The sequence below is a fragment of the Gobio gobio genome, assembly GCF_949357685.1.
Source record: "Gobio gobio genome assembly, chromosome: 12".
Lineage (NCBI taxonomy): Eukaryota > Metazoa > Chordata > Actinopteri > Cypriniformes > Gobionidae > Gobio > Gobio gobio.
Window position 1 is genome coordinate 36,237,676 of NC_137105.1, and position 12,353 is coordinate 36,250,028.

General features: G+C 38.1%; 1 protein-coding gene across 1 annotated transcript in view; it reads left to right on the forward strand.

The window, feature by feature from the left end:
* ches1 (checkpoint suppressor 1) overlaps positions 1-7,926 on the forward strand; it is a 48,300-nt gene extending 40,374 nt beyond the window's left edge. Inside the window, exon 6 of the mRNA XM_079831691.1 lies at positions 3,861-7,926. Within this exon, the coding sequence (XP_079687817.1) occupies positions 3,861-4,359 (499 nt within the window). The 3' untranslated portion in view covers positions 4,360-7,926. The remainder of the gene's footprint in view (positions 1-3,860) is intronic.
* The last annotated feature ends 4,427 nt before the right edge of the window (positions 7,927-12,353 follow it).

Consider the following 12,353-nt stretch of genomic DNA (forward strand, 5'->3'; position numbering starts at 1 on the left):
AAAGATCCTGAAAGCGGTTAATTCGAAGAGTCAGTCTCTCTAAACCCCTTCTTTCCGAGAACCTACTCTGCTCTGAAAAAAATAGAATATAAATATTAGATAAAACATAAAGAATATTAAAATAACTCATATGGGAACATTATTTCATTGTATTTGGCTATGTGAGTCCTTTCAGGCCTTTTGGAAAGAAGTTATTGGTGTATTACCTAAACTATTGGTAGAGAAATCCCTGTTTGCCCCAAAATCTGTATTCTTGGTCTTCTTCCACCTGCCTTATCTTTGAAAATACGTGAACAGAAGCTTGTAAACCTGTGTCTACTGCAACCGAGACGCCTGATTGCCATAGACTGAAAATGTATCAATGTATTTATAACTCTGGATCAAAGAATTGTCTTGTTTAGCAATGGAAAGACCTGCTTGCTTACTCAATCAAACGAAAAAATACATTTTACAAGATCTGGGACGCCTTCCTTCATTTTCTAGAACAGAATGGACTGACTCTTGAGTAATATCAATAATGTGATCATGGTGGTGTTTATTTATTTATATATTTAAAGTGTATGTACATGTATTATATTGTATACAGTGCTTCACTTTTTCCACATTTTGTTATGTTACAGCCTTAGTCCAAAATGTATTATATTCTTTACCTCAAAATTCTAAAAACAATACCCCATAATGACAGCGTGAAAGAAGTTTGTTTGAAATCTTTGCAAATTTATCAAAAATAAAAAACGGAAAAAGAAATCACATGTACATAAGTATTCACAGCCTTTGCCCGATACTCTGTTGAAGCACCTTTGGCACCAATTATAGCCTCAAGTCTTTTTGAGTATGATGCTACAAGCTTGGCACACCTATTTTTGGGTAGTTTCTCTCATTCTTCTTTGCAGGACCTCTCAAGTTCCATTTGGTTGGATGGGGAGCATCGGTGCATAGCCGTTTTCAGATCTCTGCAGAGATGTTCAATAGGGTTCAAGTCTGGGCTCTGGCTGGTCCACTTAAGGACATTCACAGAGTTGTCCTGTAGCCACTCCTTTGTTATCTTGGCTGTGTGCTCAGGTTCGTTGTGCTGTTCGAAGATGAACCTTCGCCCCACTCTGAGGGCCAGAGCACTATGGAGCAGGTTTTCATCAAGGATGTCTCTGTACATTGCTGCATTCATCTTTCCCTTGATCCTGACTAGTTTCCCAGTTCCTTCCTCTGAAAAACATCCCCACAGCATGATGCTGCCACCACCATGCTTCACTGTAGAGATGGTATTGGCCAGGTGATGAGCTGTGCCTGGTTTCCTCCAGACATGACGCCTGCCATTCAGGTCAATGAGTTCAATCTTTGTTTCATCAGACCAGAGAATTTTGTTTCTCATGGTCTGAGAGTCCTTCAGGGGCCTTTTGGCAAACTCCAGGCTGGCTGTCATGTGCCTTTTACTGAGGAGCGGCTTCCGTCTGGCCACTCTACCATACAGGGCTGTTTGGTGGAGTGCTGCAGAGATGGTTGTTCTTCTGGAAGGTTCTACTCTCTCCACAGAGAAACGCTGGAGCTCTTTCAGAGTGACCATCAGGTTTTTGGTCACCTCCCTGACAAAGGCCCTTCTCCCCCGATCACTCAGTTTGGCCAGGCGGCCAGCTCTAGGAAGAGTCCTGGTGGTTCCAAACTTCTTCCATTTATGGGTGATGGAGGCCACTTTGCTCATTAGGACCTTCAAGTTTGCAGAATCTTTTCTGTAACCTTCCCCAGATCCCTACAATCCTGCCTCGGAGGTCTACAGACAATTCCTTGGACTTCATGGCTTGGTTTGTGCTCTGGCATGCACTGTTAACTGTGGGACCTTATATAGACAGGTGTGTGCCTTTCCAAACAATGTCCAATCAACTGAATTTACCACAGGTGGACTCCAATCAAGTTGTAGAAACATCTCAAGAATGATCAGTGGAAGCAGGATGCACCTGAGCTCAACTGTCATTATGGGGTATTGTTTAGAGGAAAATAATGAATTTAATCAATTTTTGGAATAAGGCTGTAACATAACAAAATGTGGAAAAAGTGAAGCGCTGTGAATACTTTACTGATGCACTGTATGTGCATCAGTAGAAAGCATAGAAATCAGTAGAAAGCATCCTGACCAACTGTGTGGCAGTGTGGTATGGGAGCTGCTCTGTTGCGGAGCGCAAGGCACTGCAGCGGGTGGTGAAAACTGCCCAGCGCATCACAGGGACTCCACTGCCTGCCATCGAGCACATCCAGAGGAAACGCTGCCTGCATCGAGCTCGCAGCATCCTCAAGGACTCCTCTCACCCAGCCCACAGACTGTTTTCTCTCCTGCCCTCCGGCAGGCGTTTCAGGATCCACCGGACCAGGACCAGCAGACTAAAGAACAGTTTTTTCCCCAGAGCTGTCTCTTTACTGAACTCAAACCCCCGTTGATCCACTTCCCTCATAAACTGATAACTCTCCTACCTCACATCTTCCTTCACTTTATTTGCACTACCGACTGTTTATCACAGTAACAACTGTTTACATATGCATCTTGCACTGCCATATCTTAACTGGATTATGCTCATTTGCACTGCCGACTGTATTTATAGTACCAATGTTTACATTTGCATTTTTGCACTGTACTTCTAAATGTAATATGCAACCACTTTCCACTGCACTTTACACTTTTTTTTCCGGATAGCTCTGTCCATAATTTATTGCACTACCCTAATCCACTGCTATTCCTCATATTAGCCTAACATATTATTGTATACCTCTATCTGTAAAATTCTGTTTATAGTAATAGCCATCTGTATATTGTATTCATAGTACATATTCACCTGTAAATTCTGTTTATAGTAATAGCCATCTGTATATTTATTCACTGTACATATTCACCTGTAAATTCAGTTCTGTTTATAGTAATAATGTCTCTCTATTTATACATATTTATACATATTCAGTACATATCCATGTCCTGCACTTACGCATCCATTGTATATCCTGCACTTGCTGCTATTGCACTTCTGGTTAGACCTAAACTGCATTTCGTTGCCTTGTACTTGTACTTGTGTAATGACAATAAAGTTGAATCTAATCTAATCTAATGTATGTATTATGTAAATACAGTATGTAAGGATTAAGACGGTGAAAATATGATTTCGCTTTTTTAATATTTATTTATTTAATGGTTGCGACTGTTCCTTTATGGTTCTTGTGTTAAGGTAGGGAGGGTTTTTCTTTTTTTTCTCCTCTCTTTTTCTTTTCTTCATGAAAATCTTGTATTGTAAATTATAAAAAAAAGGGTCACCAAAAAAACTTTAATTGAAAATATAAAAATAAAATACTATAGTAGTATTTCAATAATTCCACAATAACATTAATCTAAACTCCTTTAATTCATATAAACAAAAATGAAATATGTAAGACTGCTTTCTTTCTTGGTTTGTGACAAAAAGCCAACCTCTAAAGCTGTTGTACTGCAAAAATGCTTTTTGTCTTGTTTTATGCCTTTGAAATACTGTGTCTTCTTGTTTTGAGCATAAACTTTATTGAATTTTGGTAGATATATGCCGAATTTTAACATTTTAGATTACATTACACTTAAAACGAATCTGTAAAAACACCAATAACAATGTTAAATGTAACTCAAAATGAATATCCATTTTCATTCTGTATATTATAATTCACTTTTGATTTTAATTTGTAGCATTTCATTTTTAATTTATTTAGAATTTTAATTTAAGCCATTTATTGGTTATCAATCATAACACAACACAACATGTGTATATTCCTTGAATACACTGTAAGTCGTTTTGGTAATAGTATCTGCGTAACTTATATATTTAATAATGTTCGCCTCTCTCTGTCTGTTTTAACAGATCAGCCCTGGGCGACTATCTGACACGGGGTAAAAACAGTCTGTGCAGTGACTCTCCTCCACCCAGCGATGATCAACAGGAGGACCACACGTACAGCAGCTCCCAGTCTCCAAATACAAAGGGGGACATTTCTTCCTCCCTCTCCTCCTGCTCCACTCAGGGTTCCCTCTCTGCCTACAGCCACGGTCAGGAGGTGACGGTCACTGAGGTCAAGGAGGAGCAAAAAGACTTTCCGCTGGACGCTTCGCCACCTCCTTCCCAGCTACTCCAGCGCAGAAGACTGCTGTGGACCAAAGGTCACCTACGGACCCCTGGTGACACACTTCCCCTGAAGAAGAGGAAGGCGGAAAATCTCCTGGTAAAAGAGGAGGAAGATGAGGAGATGAAGGAGGCGGCAGGGTCGTTGCTTCACCTGGCTGGTGTGCACACCGGTTTGAATAAAAACGCTCAGCGTGCTTGTAAAGTTCAGAAGGAGCTGAAAGAGGAAGCCAGTGATTAGCAATGAACGAAAATCCCGTTAACACAGATCTAAATACTTCTGTTCCAGGATATCAGGTGAATTCTAGTCAGTTGTTGCAATATCAATAAAATCACTGTTGTCCCTTGTTAAATTTGATTTCCCGGGTGAAAGATTCTCATGTTCATGTTGTTTTGTGTGTGTGTGTGTGTGTGTGTGTGTGTGTGTGTGTGTGTGTGTGTGCGTGCGTGTGTGTGTGAGTGTGTGCGAGCGTGAGCGTGTGTGTGCGAAGAGGGAAAAAAGCCATAGTAAAATTTGGGTCATTTGAGTGAAAAATGTTTGTTTTTGAATTCATCAAGTCTACAGAACAATTTAAAAGAATGAATTATGTTGTAGCAATCCTTCTAGTTCACATCAGAAAGTTGAACGGAGAGATTTTCTATGCTGCTCTCAAGTGTGCCAAAGATGATACCTGTTGATGAAAGTGCAGCTAATTCATGCACACTTAGTAAGACCAGTAATAGTTTCAAAAGTAGTGATACCAACCTATATTACAAAAACCATCAGATGAATATTTGGGTCAATGACATGCATTTTTCTTGGTCCACATCTATTGATTAATTCATAATACATCAAAAATGCAATTCACGACTAGAATACACCTCTTATTGCATGTTTTTATTTCTGAATTCAGTTTTTGGGGCTAGTCAAATATGTAGAGCAATGTGTTACAATATTAGTAAAAAGAAACTAATTGCGTTAGTTACTTTTAATGAAAAGTACTGCATTACATTACTTTTGTGTTACTTTTTGTCACCTGGGCTTCCTTGTTTGTTTTTAATAACAAAAAGAAAAAAAGTTCTATTTTTTGGCGAATATAAAGGCACCAAAAGTGAAATGAATAAGAATCAGGCTGAAGGAAATGCTTTACCGAAACTTGCGTTACTTATTTGAAAAAGTAACTCCGATATTTTGTATTAAATTTAAAAGTAATCCGATTATGTAACTTGCGTTACTTGTAAAGCGTTATTCCCCAACACTGGAGTATGAAAAATATGAAAAAGTTGAAAAACGTAATTAATGGTATTATAATAATGTAAAATGTTTTAACAAAACTGCTCAATAATATTTGAAAGACTTTGTCTGAAAAATCGAAGTCATGTGGTGCAATCAAAAAACAAAAAGACCTGTAGACTTTGTGTCAAGGTCAGTAAGTTAAAAACAAATAATTAGGAACGCTTTTTACCTTATTTAATTTCTTAATAATGAATAACGTGTATATTCAAGGTGTAAGGACAATATATTCTTTTTTTTTTTATTAATGTTTAATTGATGGTTACACCACATGACATTTAAAGTCATTAAATTGACTTTTCATGAGAATGGTGTACACAAATACAAAAAGTTAATTTCTACTTGATTTTTACTATTCTTTATGGTGAACACTCTATGTCATTGATCCATTTATTTATTAAGCAGCAAATGTTTTGTGTACAATGGCCTGTGTCCAATGGATTACAAATGTAAAGGTCAAATGCAATATGCCAATTCTCTCTTATGCCTGGTGTTCAAAACATTTCTGGTGTTCGTTCTTATTTGAAGCACACTAAAACAAATCTTTCTATGAAGCAATGTGTCAGAAATGCCGATTATGTTGCCAAAATGTTGGTGTTTTCTAAAAAAAAAAAAAATTTTTTTTTTTTTTAAATCTTCACAATTCAAGCAATTTGTCCTATCAGGATAACACTGTAAAAAGATACTCCCTTTTTTTCCCACGAAAGGCAGTTTTTGCCTGTTTTTCAGTTATATTGCATGGGTGCTTGTACATAAGAAGAAGTATTTTCTTTTCTAAATGAAAGATCATGTAAGATAGATATTTAGCATGAGGCATGGCTTATTTTCTTACGAGAAAACAGAGAGGCGTCTCTTAAAGCGTAGGTTTCTTTTCTTTACTTTTTTTTTAATCGTATCTCTCTTCTGCGGCAGACAACTCTTCCAAAGGAAGGGACTTCATGAAAACCCATTAATGAACAGATCTGCCTTGTATTGAATATCAGGTGAAACTGATTTTGCCTTTTTCGTGGTCCTCGGTTTGGTGGTCCTTTTTCAATTCATTGATGTAAGTGTTCAAATGTTGTTAATAATCAGTGTTGGATGACCTATCACTCTGTACACCCTTTAAGGTTGTGCTTGGATGTCTGTTCTGTTATTCTGTAATGGTTCGATACTCTGTTCAAGTCATTTGCATTGTGGAACCTGCAGCGTTGATATCTTAAATTGTACTGAAATAGTTTGACAAGGAATTAGAATCGGCTTTAGGATAGTCCCTTATTAGCGCGATACTTCGCGATCGACCATGGCTTGTCTGTTTCCTTTACATTTTGTTTTAAATGACCCACCTTTGCTTCCATCCCTCATGAACTTGAACTCCTTCTGTGAAACTGAATTGTCCAGGTGTGTGAGAGCGTCCTGCGGTGCACTGTGAAAAAATATTGTTGGTTTAACTTAACAAGTTAAGTTGAAGTTGCCTTCAAATTTTGAGTTCATTGAAATTAACAATTTGAGTTACAATACAATGGAGATTGGTTTAAGCAACAGAAACTCAAAATATTATGTTATCTGAACCACATAAAAAGTTGTGATAAATCATGAAAATATTTTTTTACAGTGTAGTTGTTCGCTGGCTGCTTGGGTCCGTCATCCGTCGGTTTCACAGCATCTATCGTGATGTTTACACTCCACTTCCGCTTCATGTATGAAACGCTTTCTGAATGTGATGCGTCCCCCGGGGGAGCGGAGCAGAGATATACCTTTTTCAGTCCTTTAAAATACTCCAGCACGATATTTCAGCACTTTTTAAAATGGTAAAATAGGACTATTTGTCTTCGGCAGGGGGTCTAGTGATGGAGCAACACTGTAAGGGTGAATACAGTGTAAAATAACAGACGATTTACAGTGAGATGGCCCTACTTTATTTTATTTGCATATAGGCAATAAGCTGCTGCTACGGTTTTGCTTTAAATGCCTGTCCCATAATATGCCATTTTTGTGTGTGTGTGTGTGCGTGTGTACCAAAAAAAAAAAAAAAACGATTTGTTTTAACTGATTTAATGGCTAAGATTCATACAAATCCATGTAAGACAAAAGGGGGAAACAAATATGCATGAATTATTTATTGGAAAACTCTCACTGCCTCTGAAATTATATGTGAAATAATATAAGGGTTTTGTCAATGTTGTTGATGTTGTTTGTTTTTGCCAAATATGTTTTTGTCCTTGTACTTACATAAGTCACTAGTGGTCTGATTATGATTTTTAGAGCACAATGGAATCATGACGAATATGTATTTGACCAGGTCTATTTTCAATACACTCAGATGCCAATGCTGTACGAGTATAAAGCTGTCTATTTCCTTGGTGTGCAATCATATTGCCAAAGAACAATATCAAACTATTTCATCAATACATGTAAATAATCACATTGTCTATATGACAATAAATGTCACATCATGTTGTTACTTTTCCACATATTTCTCCTGAAACTTAAAATAATGTTTATGTAATGTATTGTCTTCCAGTTGCAATAATAAAAATATCAGAGTTTTAAATGACAAGTTGTTTTTCATTTATTTGGTTTCGGTGGTAGGCCAATTGTTATCAGAATTTGAGTACTACATTCCCTTTAAAGTTATATACCTGATGAAAATCATTGCCAATGGAAAGCCTCTATAACATGGAAACCCAACGTGTGTGTGTGTGTGTGTGTGTGTGTGTGTGTGTGTGTGTGTGTGTGTGTGTGTGTGTGTGTGTGTGTGTGTGTGTGTGTGTGTGTGTGTGTGTGTGTGTGTGTGTGTGTGTGTGTGTGTGTGTGTGTGTGTGTGTGTGTGTGTGTGTGTTCTTGTATATGGTTTATGAGGACACAAATGTGGTATTGCAAAGTAAACATGCACGAGGACGCTTCCTGTGTCCTCGTAAACCAAATGGCTTTAAAACATACTAAACTGTTTATTTGAAATTCAAAAAATGCCAAAAGTTTTCTGTAATGTGTAGATTTAGGAGTAGGGTTAGTGTAAGATGATAAAATTTGTACAGTATAAAAACCAATACGCCTATGAAGAGTCCCCTTGAACCACATATTCAAGAGTGTGTATGTGTGATCTTGTGTGGTTTAAGTGCAGTCTTGACTGATTTATCCCATGTTTAAGGTGACTTGATTACACTGAGCTTGGGTGTGGCCAATGGGACCCAATGATGGCTTATGCAACTGGAGCTTTATTCATAATTAAAGGCAGTAGAGGCTTAATCAGCAGCCACCAGCTCCCTGTGCTCACTGGAGCCATTTCTGTTGCTATGCAACTCCAGGAGCCATGAGTAGGCAATCTGTGCTTGATACATTTTATTAGTCTTTGTGTTGAGTCTTTATGAGTAAACAGTACAGGTGTTTTTCATTCCTTGCTCAAGAAAAATGGGCCAAAATTCCATAGCACAAAAGAAATTATGCAAATAGTGCGTTTCATTTTGGATTGAGTAAAATGACAAAGTGGAAGAAATTAATTTAAACAGGTGATACCCAAAACAAATACACTTCAAGATATTGCTACTCCATATACCACTGGCAAACATGTATTATATGGCTCTCTTTATCCCCTAAAGGAAAGGTGGCACAAAATCTGCATCTGATGTTGCATTTAGGTGAATTGACATGGTTTAATAGGGGTTGCACTGCTCAGGATAGTCGACTTTAATGCACTGCCATGACACTTTAAGCTTGACGTTGACTAGTCGCTGATCATGGCCTATAGACGGTGCAACAGGATAAGAAATCTTTGAATCTTTGACGCTCCGTTTCCAACAGTTAAAATGACAAATAAATGCATACCCGAGAGCACTCCACAAGATATATATTGCCTAACTATATGTGAAAGAATGGGTCGCTCTCAGGAATTCAGTAATAGGTGATAGGTTGCCACCTGTCCAATAAGTCCATACGTGAAATTTCCTCACAAGCAAATATTCCACGGTCAACTGTTAGTGGTATTATAACAGTGGGAGCAATTGGGAACAACATCAACTCAACCACAAAGTGGTTGGCCACGTAAAATCACAGAGCGGGGTCAGCGCATGCAGAAGTCGCCAACTTAGTCAATAGCTACAGACCTCAAAAATCTTCAGTTTAGCTCAAGAACAGTGCGTAGAGAGCTTCATGGAATGGGTTTCCATGGCTGAGCAGCTGCATTCAAGCCTTACATCACCAAGTGCAATGCAAAGCGTCGGATGCAGTGGTGTAAAGCACGCCGCCACTGGACTCAAGAGCAATGGAGATGTGTTCTCTGGAGTGTCGAATCACGCTTCTCTGAGTCTGGGTGTGGTGGTTGCCAGGAGAACGGTACTTGCCTGACTGTATTGTGCTAAGTGTAAAGTTTGGTGGAGGGGGATTATGGTGTGGGGTTGTTTTTCAGGGGTTGGGCTTGGCCCGTTAGTTCCAGTGAAAGGAACTCTTAATGCTTCAGCATACCAAGACATTTTGGACAATTTCATGCTCCCAACTTTGTGGGAACAGTTTGGGGATGGCCCCTTCCTGTTTCAACATGATTGCGCACCAGTGCACAAAGCAAGGTCTATAGACATGGTCTAGACATGGATGAGCGAGTTTGGTGTGGAGGAACTTGACTGGCCTGCACAGAGTCCTCACCTCAACCCGATAGAACAACTATGGGATGAATTAGAGCAGAGACTGCGAGCCAGACCTTCTCGTCCAACATCAGTGCCTTACTTCACAAATGAGCTTCTAGAAGAATGAAAAAAATTCCCATAAACACACTACTAAACCTTGTGGAAAGCCTGCCTAGAAGAGTCGAAGCTGTTATAGCTGCAAAGGGTGGGCTGCCTAAACCCTACGGCTTAAGAATGGGATGTCATTAAAGTTCATGTGCATGTAAAGGCAGGCGTCCCAAAACTTTTGGCAATATAGTGTGAAAGATTCTGGAATCTACCGCCGCTTCAATATAATTATCAACAAGGACATAAGTGTATGTTTGATTACACCATCTGGATGCTCAAAATTGATCGGGTGAATGCACATTTTAAACAGCTTATACACACATAACTTAATGGCCGTTCTAAATGAATGCGTTGCTGCATTGTAACGCACACACAGTGGGCATCATTCATGAAACAGGAGTAGAACGAATTTTTGTGTAAATAATTCGGAAAGCCGCTCTAATGTAAATTTTCGGATTCATGAACATTTTCGTATTTTCAAAATGTTAGTTGCTACGAAAGAAATTTACACCTGTTCCCTAGCACGTATAAATGGTGCGTAAAACATTCAAATGTTATAGGCAAACTGATGACAGAATTTTATAATATTTCACAAGTTCGTTTGCCCTGTCTTTTTATTTCTATTTATTTATTTATTTTGTAGCTGAGAGTTGAAAACTGTTTAACTTTGGGTAAAACGCCGTACTTATCACTGTCACTTTTTACCCAGCCGTCCAATCACAGTGGAGGAGAGGCGGGACAAATACCACACTGACCAACCATCCTACTTGTACAATGACTAAACAACAATGGATAAGTTAATATTTCTGCATTTTTATATTCAGTAATATTCTTCAAAATGAGATGGCACATTACTGCCTGGCATACTCCGTATATTCATAGCAACCAAAGCGTCCCAGCTGGAAAAACGCTGCGCCTCCAAAGCGCTCTCAAACTATTCACTAACATACACAAATTTAACCAATCGAAAGTTTACAAAGCATTTGTGAATCCGGAGGAGAGTTTTACGTTCAAATTACTTATTTACAAAAATGTAATGAATAAGGCCCATAGCTCGCACATCGCGCGCACACAGAAACATTCAGTAGCGAAGAAATGTATCGTCAACAGTATTCTATGATTTATCAATACAATAGCTTATAGAAACTGAAAAGTTCTGGCATAGTAACTAAACCCCACAGCTTCACTATTAGTAGAAAGACACTTTCAGGTAGAATTAATTCACACGCAATCGCTCTCTCACTAATGCATTCATATAAATGTAATCTTTACTGCTACTTTTACTGTATCTGAATTAGAACCAGCAGAAATCTGTGAGAAATATAATGACCTAAAGATAAAAGAACTGATAAAAATAAGCTGTTATGTAGGAGCATAAACCTTTTCGGCAGCGCTGTGTCAAATGCCACATCGTGGTTCAGGCTTATTTGTCCATTTATGATGTCATCAGCAACTAATCGACTCAACTCACATAAATGTCGACTTATATATGTATTATTCCAATTAAAGTAATAGTAATAATAATGTGACTTTTATTGTACAACTTTTTATTTGGGGAAAATGTCATATACGCAAGATGAAATGGTCAGGATCCAAGCAAAATTGTATTCATTTTTTTCAGGAAACTAAGGTTATCGCACCAGTTTGGAGAACATTGACAATATATCTTTTCAATAAAAGTTTTTTTGTGTATTAATATGTAAGTTCCTCTATACTGTATACTACTAAGTTTCTCTGGTTAATAAAAAACCTCAAATAACTCTGAAGTCGACACCTACTCAGAGGTGGCATAAATGCATTTATACAGAAATTAAATAAACATACTAAGTTTGATACTAAGCGCTGATGTGGGTCAAAGCTGGCATAATTTAACCTGGCTTTTATGCAGCATAACATCTTTACACTTACTTCTGAGCATGCAACTCGTCTCGTTTAAAATTAAAAAAAGATCTGATTGCAGACAATCCTCTCTCTGGAACGATCTGCACAACTTATAGTGAGGCTGTAAAAGTCCTTGATTCCTTTATTTAAACTTCCTGAAATATTTATCTGCAAAAATGTTGACTGTTAGTTTTGCTATTCCTATTTATTTAAAGGTTTTGAGAAATAAACCACAATCTAATGTTAAACCTCCAGGGTGCCACTGTCCACTTACGAGGACATTACATTTGAGTGAATTTCTCTGACACTGATCACAGACACGTGTCCTGTAAAGAGCACATTCAGCTTTTCAGTGATACCATTTGTTATAATTCA